The sequence below is a fragment of the Pteropus medius genome, unplaced genomic scaffold (genome assembly GCF_902729225.1).
Source record: "Pteropus medius unplaced genomic scaffold, Ma_sr-lr_union100, whole genome shotgun sequence".
Classification (NCBI taxonomy): domain Eukaryota; kingdom Metazoa; phylum Chordata; class Mammalia; order Chiroptera; family Pteropodidae; genus Pteropus; species Pteropus medius.
Window position 1 is genome coordinate 27429077 of NW_024351730.1, and position 13678 is coordinate 27442754.

Consider the following 13678-nt stretch of genomic DNA (forward strand, 5'->3'; position numbering starts at 1 on the left):
ACTTCTAACTAAGGAGAATATTTCTTAATGAAGGCATCAAGACCTCGCTGGGATGTCCAAAGCTGAAATGAAACTAACCCCAGCTCTTGGAAGTAATCCCTTAGCATCTGCTCAGCAACTGGCTTCCTAAAGTGCACTGTCTTCGTTCCCTCAACTGACTCTTCCCAGCGACCCCGGAGGCAGCTCTTGCCAGCCTTGGTTTGCCTGAGGGGAAAAAACCAAGGCTGGGAGAGGTCACTGTCAGCCCAGCTAGTAAGAAATGGGAAAACAGACCCATGCCCTGGGAAAAGTGGTCAGGGAACCTTCTGGGCAAAGGTGTGTGCTGGGGGCAGGGGTGGTGGTGATGGTGGTAAAAAGGATCATAGATGTTGGGGAAAGCCCAGCCCTCAGGACGCCTTTCCTCCAGGAAAGTGGTCACCTAGTAGGAAACAAGTGTTGGCACTAATTCCAGGGAGGTGGTAGGAGGCTGGAAAACATGGAAAACGTGGGAGGGTGGGCTTAACTGCACTTGGTCTCTGCTTCATCCTGTGTCCTGGACCTCACCCAGTGTGTTGCTTGGTCTTCCCAAGTTCATGGTTTGCACGCAGGAAAGAGCGACCCCCCACCCCCACCCCCAGCCAGCTGAAAGTAGCTTGTCTGCTCTCCGGTGCCTTTCCGTGTCAGGGTTCTGCACTTTTGATGAATCATGCCAATATATTGAGAGTGGTGTCTGTGTCTTGGTGATGCTGTTGGGATAGTACCTTCCCTGGGTCTCTCTCCCAGAGACACCTCGTTTGCCTACAATGAAGCCCGTAGGTCATTTGGCCTTCTCTGCACACTATGTTGCTGTGCCCTTTAGTGAGACATGAGCACCTCAGAATCCAGAAAAGTATTGTCTGGATCTAACAGTCACTTCCATGCCTTGCCTTGCCACCCAAACATTGGGCCCAAATTCAGCTGTGAGTGGCTTGGGATAGAGCAGCTCATTCAATCCCCCAGGTAAGAAATAGAATCTGCTGCACTCAGCACATTGACTTTCTCTGTGATATTTTCACAAGGTCAGAGAATGCCCAACTTGTCTGGCAACGTTAACTTCCTAGTGCCCAAGGTAAACTGACTCTAAAATGTAGATAATGCTATGAGGCATCTGATCACACACACAAGGTACTAAATACAGAAATCATAAGTAAAATATATTCTGTAGAACTCTCTTTAGTTTTGTTTCTCCAGGAACAATTGCTCTCCTATGTGACTATACACAAACTATTTTCTCAAAGCCATCTTACACAAATATGTGCAAAAAGGAGCACTGACTACTTTATGGACATATAACCAAGAAAAATGATAGAGTCCTGACAGTTTTTTAAATTGATGCTCTCAACAATATTCACCCATAATCTGTTTACACACACACACACACACACACACACACACACACACACACACACACATACACACACACACACACTCATGTCTGATTAGGTATAAATTTGTTCAGACCTAAATTGGATTCTAGGCCTTCAGGAAATGTCAACATCCAGGTCTTTATAGTCAATATGTTTATTCTTATTAGAAATTTATGAATGATTTATTTGATAATTCTGGATATTATTTATTTTTAAAAGATAGGCTTTCCTTAAAATGTTAAAGGAGATTATGAATATCTTCGTTACCTTTATATCACATGACCAGACTACCAAATCAATCTGGGAACTGGCCTTTTAATCAGCATATTCAAGAGAACAAGTATTTTTCAGTCCTCCTGCCTATTATTTCTGCCACTTTGAAATATATGTACAGTATTGTTTATAGCAGTCATGCTGTTACTATTGTTTCTGACAAGTTGATCTTTGAATTCTTTAAGAGATCACTTCCTCAAGTATTAGAATTGAAGACTTACATTGGTAGTTTTTAATTGCTTATGAAAATCTGTTAAAACCTGTTGGCTTTCCATACAATATTTGGGGACACTAGAGTAATACCTCTGGATTAAATCATGAAACACCTGCAATTCGCTTGAATTGAAATCATGAAAGATGGTTTTCACTCAAACAGTCCAATTAGCAATATGAGCAGGGGAACAATTTGGGTATTGTGAAGAAATAAACTATATTTCCAAAGCTCTAACAAAGCAATGTGAATTATCACTGTTGTGGTTACTAATTGCTTTTTAGTCCCCCAGATCATTTTCATTTCTTTTCTTTTTTGTCCTCCTTTTCCTTCAAGAAGATCAGATGTGTCTGTCTCTCTTCTCAGGCTTCAGAAAAGTACGCTATGGATAAATTCCAAGCTAGAACATCCTGGGAATTTGTGTTCTACCTAGAACCCCTTCCCAGGAGAGCCGCTTTATGCTGCTCATCCCCCAGCAGCCCAGTTTAGTCTAAATCCACATCTCAGAGGGCTAGCTGGGATTAGGTGCCAAGGAATCGAATCCGCCCAATATGTATCCACTGAGTATCAATCAGCATCTCTTTTTCTACACACAGGAATTACACAGAGACTAAAATAGAGCAGAAATGAGGTGGAACTCACTTACTGAGTGTTGGAATAATGTCCCTTTTCGTGGCTGTGAAAAGAAATTTGTTGTAGTTTCTCAACTTGGTGACATTTCTAAAGCCTAGAGCCAATCTTCTCAAAATCTGATACTCCTTTCCATTTGAGACTACTGGACATCCCTTGGTCCCTAGTCTGCCTGGAAGCCTGGCTCCGAGGGTGAGGAGGCTCAGAGTGCCTGAGAGTTGGCCATTCCTACATTTCTTTCCTCCCATCCTCCCTCTACTACTGAGGTCTATTCAAAGGCTGCTGTGTCTGACTCTGGAAAAACTTCATAACCTTCAGATTTGACAGAAAACCAGGATATTCCTGCCAGCTCTCTGAATATTCATCTGGTGAGGGAAATAAAAGGGAGACAGACTCCCTAGGGTCAGGATGCTCAGTATTGGATCTGGATCACAGGTCACACACAGGTGAACATGAGGCCTTGGTTTCAGATCTGTGGTAGTTGCCTTTAATATCACTTCAGTTGCTAGCCCTGCTGGAAGTCATACTCAGAAGCCATTAAGCCAGTTGACTACAAACCCAGATCCAGAAGAGGAAATGAATTACACAAAGTTCTCAAAGATTGTCCAGCTCACAGCTGAACCCCAACAGAATGGCAAGTGGAACCTGAGATCCCTCAGAGAGAGGGTTTTAAACCTGAGAAAGGTAGGTTGTAATCATAATGATAGTAATAGTAGTAGAAGCAGCAGCAGCATTTAAAACAGCAACCATTCATTAAGAAAGAAGAAAAGCTGGAGAGAAAAATATGAGTCAAGAGTAATGATCCTTGCAGTAGGGAGCCTGGAGTCCCTCCTCACAGGCTACAAAAATAATCCATCCCTTTCTTAAGTTTCTGCCTCTACCAGGATTAGGCTGGGAAACATTCACTCACTTATCACTTGATGAACCAACTCTAATACTTAGGGTGAGGAATGGACCCAAACTGAGATTGCCATGTAAACTTATAAAAAATAAAATGTCTCCTATCTCTGTATACCTTTATCCAGCTCAGCAAGTCTGCCTCTTCTTGCCTTTAAGTTTTCCCTTGGAAACTTTTCATATTCTCCATGGTAAGGCTATGAAGGTCCAGTCTCTGCCTCCCCCAACCCTCAAAGCCCTTTCCAGAGACGTCCTTGTGGGAAATAAGTAAGCTTAGGAAAAGGTTTCCATCGTCTGCTTCCTTGGCATCCACTTGTTTTCAGGTACATTTTTTCCTTCACCATGAATTACTTTTTAAACAAACAAACAAACAAACAAACAAACAAAAAACTAAGCCATTGCTGATATAGTACTTTAGAAATAGGATTAGAGAGGGATGAACCAGGACCTAGAAAGGGAGAAAGAAAAGCAATGTGTTTTCATTCTTAAAGGGTAATAATCCTTCTAAGTGAGTTATTTTAGAGACTGGATCTGCCTCCTGTCACAGAAGTTGAGAGATTTGGGACCCTATTTCTCTACTCTGGGAGAAGAAACAACATGTCCATTCTAATATCCTCTAAGAATAAGGTTTTCTTTCTTACCCCTTCTCCACCCTCTCACTTGAGTCATAAAAAGCAGCACCTCAGGAATCATTCATCAGCCCCTCTCCAGCCTTCTCTTCCAAAACAATACTTCAGTTGTCTACACATGTATTTTTGCCATAACTGCCTGAAGCCTTGCTAAGTGGAGCCAAGGAGAACATATCCTCACTCTTCATTGTCATCCCTCTAATCATTTAACTGGAAATAAAATCCCAGGGAAAAGAGCTCCAAATATATGCATAAATCCATTGTTCCATGTGAATCAGATAAAACTATTGACTGAGGTACATTTTTATAGTACTATTTGAGGCTGAATAAATGTCTCAATCATTCATTTAGTATCAGTGAATTTCAGTAAGTAATAATGCAGAGTGATTTTGAGGTAGTTTATGCTCATAAATTTTAGCCCATAAATTTCTAGAGAAATAAAAATAATTTGTAGATTTTCTTTACCTCCTATTATTAATGATTGCCATTTAGACCACTTATATTACCAAACAAATAGATACCATTTAAAATATTAGAAAACCTCAAAGTAGGAACTTCAAGCTTTATCTTACCCACATTTAGTTTTTTGTTGTTGTTGTTATGTCAGTCATTTAATACATAAGACAAAGAGTTAGTTGGATTCATTAAATGTTAGAAATTCTTTTATTTGGGGATTTTTTCCCTGAAATCAATAGAGAAAATCTAATTAGGGGGCAGAAAAAATGAAACTGAGAGGAAATATCATGTGATGGCCAGATTCTCAATACACATCTCTCCTCTTTGATGTATAGAATTTTAGCTCTTTTTCTTCTTAACATTTGGAAGGCCAACGTAAGTACAGTTTTCTTAGTTTCTAAAAACTGAAGTCTAGGTACACTACCTCAAAGGAGACATAGTCTAAGATGTGCCCTTTATATTTAAGAAAGAAAAGGCCGGAGGAAAGAAAAATGCCTCCATTTAGGATTTAAGGTATTCCAGAATGTGGGTATTCTGGAATGGATTATTTTATACTCACAACATGTACGGGGATTTATTTTAAGTGGCTTGCATGGACAGATGACTTTCCCTGGAAAAGGCAAACTTCCTGTTCTCTAACAGCAAAAGAAAGGTATAAGTAGTATTCTGTTCAACAGTTAAATGGAATTAGGTTTGTGGACAGTCTCCAACCACACACATAGCTTCCCTTTCGCTTTATCAGGCTGTCGTTTCTAAGGGACCACAACTCCCTTATGGCTACTTCTCTCTTAACTTGCTGTTGTTTACACCTATCTCTTTTTCTTTTTCTTTACCCACCTCTTTTCTGCATTCACTTAAGTGTCTGGCCACTATTTTTCAACCTTGCAGGTTATTTTACAAATGTTTGAGGCAATTCTTTTGACATTTCTAACTCCCTCACCCTCTCTTTAAACAAAGTATTTGGGTTTGGCGGGGTAGAGAGAAAGAAAGGTTGAGAGGAGAATGGAGCATCCAATCATAAGACAACTGGTGGCTAAATACAGTTGCAGATTTTCATACGCAGACATGTGAGAGCCCTCAGCATTGAGCTTTGCTCATTATATGAGTTGTCCTTAGCCAAACTATTTAAAAGTGTGCACATGTGCATAAGAGAAATGATATGTTAAGATAAAAGACAACTGCAGTTTGAGAAGCTTTCTTTTTGAAAAGTCAGTAGCTAACCTGGAAATAAAGGGAGAACTCCCTCTTTCCTCCCTAGTTTATGGAAATTTCTCAACCCTGCTTCCCCCGAGCACCAGCTTAATCCTAGGCAACAGCTCTGTCTGATCCAAAGCACTGAGAACTTATAGGAGGAGAACGGGGGGCGGGGGAGGGAGGGGGAGCATGGTTCAGGGCCCAGGGAGAGAAGGAATTAGAGGAAGTCAGGACCAAGGAGAAAATAACTCACTTAATGGGAAATTCTACATTTTTTTTTTTTTTTTTTCTCAGCAAACTGCCCCAGCCTCTTCTCTGATTCCAGGTTTCAGCGAAAGGAAAGGCTCAGTGCCTCGACGCCTCACTGGGTTCCGGAGGGAGGTCTCAGAGCTGCGAAAGAATCAAATCAACTCGGTACACACCTCTTCCTTTAAGCTGCTTTTTGCCAACACAATCCACTTACCTTATTTAAACACTGGATAAAAAACAAGGCTGTCTGCTCGCCTCAAGTCGTGGTTCTGCTTTGTCCACTTTAGCCGGCTACACATCTGATTTATCCTAAAGCTAACAGATTGCTCTCTTCAATAATGGTGTTGTGGGAGGGGCCGAGGGACTGGGACCGTGTACATCACTCAAAGACCTTTCTTCCCTTAGGAGTACAGAGTTGAACGGCGAAAAAGAACCCTGAGATCCCTAGCGAAAATGTCCTTCGGCCCCTGTTGAAGGAGGCAACTTTAAGACTGTTAAAGATCTCAAGTCATTAGCACCAGCTGCTGCACTAAAGGGGCCAGCCAGCGCCTCTAAGTGGCTTAGCGCACAAACGAGGCTCCCGAGACAGCCGCGGCAACTCCATCCACTCTTCCACCGCAGGCTGGACGTGGAAAGCTCTCCGGGGTACATCTCGGTAACAATTTTTACTTTTGACTCACTCTTCCCTCACCCATTGGAGGTCTTAGAATACCGGCCTCCCCCAACATGGGACACCCTTAGGGATTACGCAGAATGCGCGGGGCAGAGGGCGGAACAGCAGGAATAGCTTGAGTCTAGTATCCTGGGTTCTTCCCAACCATCTCTCCCTTACCCCTTCCCCTGCTGAGGTACTTGTGTCCTGGGACCAGATAACCCTTGAAAATCCCTTTCCAAGGTCTGGCGGGGTCCCCATTTCCCTTCCCTTACCCCATCTCCAGCTCCACGGAAAGACTGAGCCAAGTTCTCACCAATGCGCATCCTTTCTGAATCTTGCTCGCAAGGGCTTGGTAGAGTGAGCGCTCCTAGAGAGAGGTGGCGCTGGTTTATCAGCCCCAGGCAACTAGCTGCGCGAACCAGCGAGGGTTCAATAGCCAGAGAATCCCTCCGGCCTAATCTGCAACCACCCTCCACTGAAAAGAACTCAAACTCGGAAAATGCGCACCGCGTCTGTGCGCGCGCTGAGGCCACCTTTTTGCCAGAGGTTCTCCCAAGTGCCAGGCGAAATGGGAAAAAGCCCTTTCCAGTTCTTTTGGTACTTCCCTTTCCGACCCCGAAACTGATTTCCCCTCCTACCAGTCCCGGAGGGCCGATGCTTTAGGAGGTGGCTGGCCGGGCCACGCTCAGAGAGGCGTTGCCCATTGGGAAAGGCGCTCGCGACCTGCGGGGCGCCGGCAAGCGGGAGAGACCGCTTCCAGGCAGGCGGCGCCGGAGGGAGCGCCCAGCCCAGCAAAGAGTTAAAGGGAGGGGACGTGGGCTGTCACGCGTCATTGGGCAGATTATGTGCAGCAAACAAAAAGTGTGTGTCTGCGTGCCAGTCAGTCACTGCATCGGGTCCATCTGTACAACTCTCTCTCTCTCTCCATCTCTCTCCCTCTGCCTTTCCTCTCTTTAGGCAGAGTCTACAAGACAGCAACATCAACACCTCTTGACATGGAAATACACTGATACAATAGGCAAAAGAAACACTCGATTGCATCTCCCGCTTTCAGGTGGCCTTATTTGGGCGATTGCATCCTGACCTTATTCTTGGTAAGTCTAAGTGCATTGATGTGGGAGGGGGATGGGAGGAAGGTAGGTTTGGTGGAGAGAGTGGAAAATTGTGTTCTCTCATTATCCAGAAGAGGGGGGGGAGTAATTGTTGAGGGGATCTCTGCTGCCAATAAGATTATACAAAGGGAGGAGCTGGTGGAGAGCAGTTTGCAGGAGAAGCGAGCGACTGGGGAGCGCGCCGCCGCCAGACAATGCCTGCCTCCAGGGGAGGGCGAGCGGCCGGCAGCAGCAACCGGCTTTTGGCAAGCCCAGCCGGCTCTGGAGAGGATGCCCCGGCGGATGAGAACCTGGGGCCTAGAGAAGGATGCTGAGCTGTGAAGGCTTGGGTGGCAGACGACCGCACGCGGGCAGGCGAGCTCAGGTTCTCGCCCAGCGGTTATTGTGATAGTCTCGATGCTCGTGGCGGCCGCCTCAGCGACGCGGACCCCTATTAGCGCGGCGTAGCGAGGATCTTTTCACCGTATTGTTAGGTAGAACTGCATTTTAATGATTGCGTCCCTGCTGTTGCCCCAAGTGACGGGGCGACCTCCCGGCACAATGAAACGCTTGTGTGAAAGAGACTTTTTAAAGGAAGAGAGAAATTTGGGGCATAAAATGCTGAATTGAGGAAATTGAGAGAATAGGATTCCGTTGAAAAGGAGATGAGAAGTTCTGGAGGATTTTTAAAATATATTAAAATTTGCAATTGGAGATCAGAAAATCTACCTTGTGTGGGGTAAAAATGGCCACGGATAGATCTTGTATCATAAGAAAGTAAGTTTCTACTTTATGGATATTTCTTTTATTTCTGTCTGGTACATACAGCCCAATACTTGACATTTGGGGAATATAGCAGAGTGAATGGGAAAAGAGGCTGGCCAAAGTTTCATGCTCTATTAGCTGGAAAGAAAAAAACACTGCCTTGTAATCACATTTGCAAAATTAATTGGTTAACAGACATTAAGATTAAAATGGACATTACTAATATTATTTCATAATGAATAGCTTCTCAGGAAAAGAATTAGGTCTACTCTTTCCTGCTACTTAAATTATACCAAACATACAAAAATTACCGCCTATACTGGCATTATTAAGGAAAAACTAACTTGAGAGAATCTTTTAATCAGTCAGAAAGAGTGAACAATGCAGTTAATTGAAAGCCAGTTTAAATTTTAAGTACCTGTTTTGTGTTTTTAAAACAAGTCTCATAGGCAGTGTCCAGTGGCAAAGGAAGAAAAATGTCTCTTTATGACAGTTTAATAGAAAGCTCTCCATCGGGGCATTGCTTTCTAAATTGCTGAGGATTAAACAGCTGGAAAGCCCACCGAGGTCTACGCAAGCAGGCTGCCCCACTTGCCCAGATAGGGTCATATCTGGAAAGGAAGAATTCACCAGTCATTACACACGCGGTATTTTAGACTGGAGACACTTCGGGTCTGCCCTGTACCTACTCACTTCATGAGGCACATGCGACTCAATCCACCCCCTTGTATAACAAGGTAACTGGGATTCACCCTCATCCATAAATAAGCATGTCGAGAAAAAATAATTACCTCTGCTTGCTGCTTTTAATTAAAGCCTCAGAGGGACAGTGTTGGATTATGGTAATGAGCAGACATACGTCCCCTCTTGTAGGCTGCAGAAAAAGGTTAGCTGACACGGAATCAGTGGCCCTGACACTCCACTTGAAATCCATTCGCCATGCTCGGTCGTCTCCGCCTGTTCTCTAATGCTGCTCCCCTCTTTGGAAGAAAAAAATAAATAAAATCAGCTCCCCAGCACCCAGTTCAAAATATAAGAGAGGAGAGGTGTTTTCTCCCAAGGGTTAGAAATTTCTTTCAGTCAGGACAGTCTATAGACTAGTAAAAAATTCTATTGTTCCCCCCTACCCTATCCCCCGAAATCCTGCCCCATCCTCCCCAGTTAATACAAAAAAAAAAAAAAAAAACCCGATCTCGTCTTTCCTTAGCCCTATGCTTTTCTTCTTGCAGTCAGTCCACCCTGAGCTCCTACTATTTCAATTATTTTTTTTAAAAGGAAGGGAAAGTACTCTTTAGTTGGCATTTTCAGAATACTCCAGATTTAATCTGCCATTGGCTTTATTTCTGACATTAGAGCTGTGCAAAAATCAGGTGAATTCAAGAAAAATCTGTCGAGTGGTTAAAATGTTCCGCCTGGATTCATAAAGGCAAAAGGAGTAATGCAACCCGCTTCGTTGTCTTGTGTATCTGTCTCCAGCGATGGAGGATTCGGGCATCCAGCGAGGCGTCTGGGATGGAGATGCCAAGGCTGTCCAACAGTGTCTGACAGATATTTTTACCAGCGTTTACACCACCTGCGACATTCCTGAGAATGCTATATTCGGTCCCTGTGTCTTGAGCCATACTTCACTGTACGACAGCATAGCTTTCATAGCTCTCAAGTCCACTGACAAGAGAACAGTTCCTTACATTTTTCGGGTAAGTCTTGACCGGTACTGCTTAGGGTTTGAGGGTAATGTCCTGTTGAAAACAGACTAAGACTCATTCTAATGACAAGCTGAGACATGTTCTGAATGTAGAAAATGCAATAATATGAGTCATCCTATTTTACCACTAAAAATTGAAAGGGAGAATTAAACTCAAATTATTGTTAACTGATTTTCTGGAATAAATGACAAAATTTGCTTTGGAATGCCAGTTATGTCTAAATCAGTGCCTCGGTTCTGAGCTTTCCTAGTGATGAACGCTACTTTCTTAACTCGGGGAAATTTCACCAGGGTTGAGGCTATTTATATATTAAGTACTTTCTCATCTTCCTAATTTGGGCTTAAATAATTTTTCTTTGTAAAGAAAGAAATGCCACAGAATAATTTCTGAGATCTAAGTTTGCTTTTCATGTGTCAAACAAAATTCTCCCACATTTTTGTAATGCGGGACAATTTAGAATTAAATTCTCAAGAGGTTAACACTAATTTGAATTGTAAGAAGACATTCTCTCATTTAATGTTCAACCACTATATGAAAACGACTACTTAAATAGGCTATATGGCTGATGCAGCGATTCAAGGGACAGTTGGTTATCTTGTCTGCTGGTTACAAACATGAGGATGGGTGCCAACTTGGGTCAAGTTTTTGGAATCTTGATCTCAGATAAATCTTTGGAAAAGAATAACAGAGAAAATGGCCCTGGTTCCTCTGGCATCATTCTCTCACAAAAGTCTCCCTCCTCTACCCTCTTCCTTCTTGTATTTTTTTCCTAAATTGTAGGTAGACACCTCAGCGGCAAATGGTTCCTCAGAAGGTCTCATGTGGCTGCGTCTGGTCCAATCAGCCAGAGATAAAGAAGAGCAGAACCTTGAAGCCTATATAAAAAACGGACAGCTGTTTTACCGCTCTCTCCGCAGGATTGCCAAAGACGAGGAGTTACTAGTTTGGTACGGGAAAGAACTGACTGAGTTACTGTTGCTCTGCCCCTCTAGACCCCACAGCAAAATGAATGGTAGGTTGGCTTGCGACCTGCGTGTGGGCCCTTAACTAGCAGGGAGCAACCTGGAGAGCAATCCAGGGAGCTAGGGGCTCACTCTGGCGCATGGGCGTGCCTTTCCTCTTTTTGGACATCTCTTACAAAACTTCTGATAGCCAGTCCATAATGAAGTTGGGGCAGATAGGTGAGGATAAATTGGGGACACTTGGCTTAATTACTGTACTCTCCCAAAAAAATCAGGAGGGAAAGTTAAGTCGGGTCGTACAGGATCTTCTTTTCTCAGGCACTCAAGCCCTGAGAGGTGGTGGATTTGTAAAGGGGTTGATGGCAAACTGGCCTGGTGATGATGCTGAGTAATCATGTGGTATGCGTGTGTGTGCGTGCGTGTGTGTGCGTGTGTGTGCATGTGTGTGCATGTGTGTGGTGTTTGCTCACTAAGCAGGGTCGTCCCCTTACACATGCCTGGAATGCAGCCAACGTTTCCAGTTTGAGTTCCCTTATATGGCACATCTACGATTCCGCTGCCCCAAGAGACTTCACAGCGCTGATAGGAGCCTCCAGGACGAGCAAGGCAGCGGCGTGGGCACCAAGGATCACGGTGGCGGCGGCGGCGGAGGCAAGGACCAGCAGCAACAGCAACAGGAGGCGCCCTTGGGCCCGGGCCCCAAGTTCTGCAAAGCTGGCCCTATTCACCACTACCCGGCCCCCTCCCCCGAGGGCAGTAACCAGCCCGCCGCCGGGGTTGGAAACGCGAAGCCTTCCACGGACTTTCACAACCTGGCCCGGGAGCTGGAGAACTCCGGAGGAGGCAGCAGCTGCTCCCCAGGCCGGAGCCTCAGCAGCGGCAGCAGCGGCGGCGGCCACCAGGAGGCGGAGCTGAGTCCCGACGGCAACGCCGCGGGCTTGGGCAAAGGGAAAAGGAAATTCCCAGAGGAGGCGGCGGAGGGAGGCGGCGGCGGCGCGGGACTGGTGGGAGGCCGGGGCCGCTTCGCCGAGCGGCCCCTGCCCGCGTCCAAGGAGGATCTGGTGTGCACGCCGCAGCAGTACCGCGCCTCGGGCAGCTACTTTGGCCTGGAAGAGAACGGCCGCCTGTTCGCGACGCCGAGCCCCGAGACGGGAGAGGCGAAGCGCAGCGCCTTCGTGGAGGTGAAGAAGGCGGCCCGAGCGGCGGGTTTGCAGGAGGAGGCCGCCGCCGACGGTGGGGGCACAGCTGCCGAAGACCAGGACGCGGGCGGCGGCGGCGGCTCCTCCACACCCGTGGCTGCGTCGCCGGCCGGTGCCGAGAAGCTGCTGGCCCCGCGGCCTGGGGCCCCGCTGCCCAGTCGGCTGGAGGGCGGCAGCCCGGCGCGGGGCAGCGCTTTCACCTCCGTGCCGCAGCTGGGCGGCGCGGGCGGCGGCGGCGGCGCAGGGGGCGGCGGCGGCGCGGGGGCCGTGGGCGGTGCGGGCGGCGGCCAGGGCGCCGCGTCGGACGAACGCAAAAGCGCCTTCTCGCAGCCGGCGCGCTCCTTCTCGCAGCTGCCCCCGCTGGTGCTGGGCCAGAAGCTAAGCGCGCTCGAGCCGTGCCACCCCGGCGACGGCGTGGGCCCCACCAGACTCTACCCCGCCGCCACTGACCCTCTGGCCGTGAAGCTCCAGGGAGCCGCCGACCTGAACGGAAGTTGCGGGGCCCTGCCCAGCGGCGGCGGCGGCCTGCCCAAACAGAGCCCCTTCCTCTACGCCACCGCTTTCTGGCCCAAGAGCTCCGCAGCGGCAGCGGCGGCCGCGGCCGCGGCCGCGGGGCCCCTGCAGCTGCAGCTGCCCTCGGCGCTCACGCTGCTGCCACCCTCCTTCACCTCGCTGTGTCTGCCCGCGCAGAACTGGTGCGCCAAGTGCAATGCCTCTTTCCGCATGACCTCCGACCTGGTGTACCACATGAGGTCGCATCACAAAAAGGAGTACGCCATGGAGCCCTTGGTGAAGCGGCGGCGGGAGGAGAAACTCAAGTGCCCCATTTGCAACGAGTCCTTCAGGGAGCGCCACCACCTCTCCAGGCACATGACCTCGCATAATTGACACGGAAAGGACCCCAGCTTTCCACGCGCGCACACGCACTGTCAAGCTACCTGTAGGAACAAACACGCGAGGACATCCGCCACCTCCTCGTGACCTAAAACATTGCACCCAGAGAACGTCACACACACTCTCACACACATCTTCCCCCGCTTCTCATTCAAATGTTTACCAGAGACCAACACTACACACAAACACCATAACCTGCAGCAGCGCAGCACATGCACCTGCAACCACACACACACACACACACACGCACACACACGAGACCGGATGGTGGATTTTTGATTGGGTGGGTTTAAGGGATTTTCTTTTGAATGCACGCATTTTCACTTTCCCAAAAAACATAGGTACATTTTTTTAAATGTCATATATTGCAACATATTGATGCATTTGTCATACGTTTCTACTTAAATTATTAAGCACTTACAGTTTAGATGTAATAATTATATGTAAGGGCAAAATTTATTTTAGATATAAAGTAAAAGGAG

General features: G+C 46.8%; 1 protein-coding gene across 3 annotated transcripts; it reads left to right on the top strand.

Moving 5' to 3' along the window:
* Positions 1-5997: 5997 nt before the first annotated feature.
* PRDM8 (PR/SET domain 8) lies at positions 5998-13379 on the top strand. Of its 3 annotated transcripts, XM_039845548.1 has the most exons (6): positions 5998-6089; positions 6330-6579; positions 7537-7673; positions 9912-10132; positions 10922-11153; positions 11581-13379. In XM_039845548.1, the coding sequence occupies exons 4-6, from the start codon at positions 9914-9916 to the stop codon at positions 13188-13190; spliced, it is 2061 nt and encodes a 686-aa protein (XP_039701482.1). In that variant the 5' UTR covers positions 5998-6089; positions 6330-6579; positions 7537-7673; positions 9912-9913; the 3' UTR covers positions 13191-13379. The 3 variants fall into 3 exon arrangements, with proteins under 3 accessions (XP_039701482.1, XP_039701483.1, XP_039701484.1); XM_039845549.1 differs by lacking the exon at positions 5998-6089 and having other exon boundaries at positions 6313-6579; XM_039845550.1 differs by lacking the exons at positions 5998-6089; positions 6330-6579 and having other exon boundaries at positions 7504-7673.
* Positions 13380-13678: the final 299 nt, after the last annotated feature.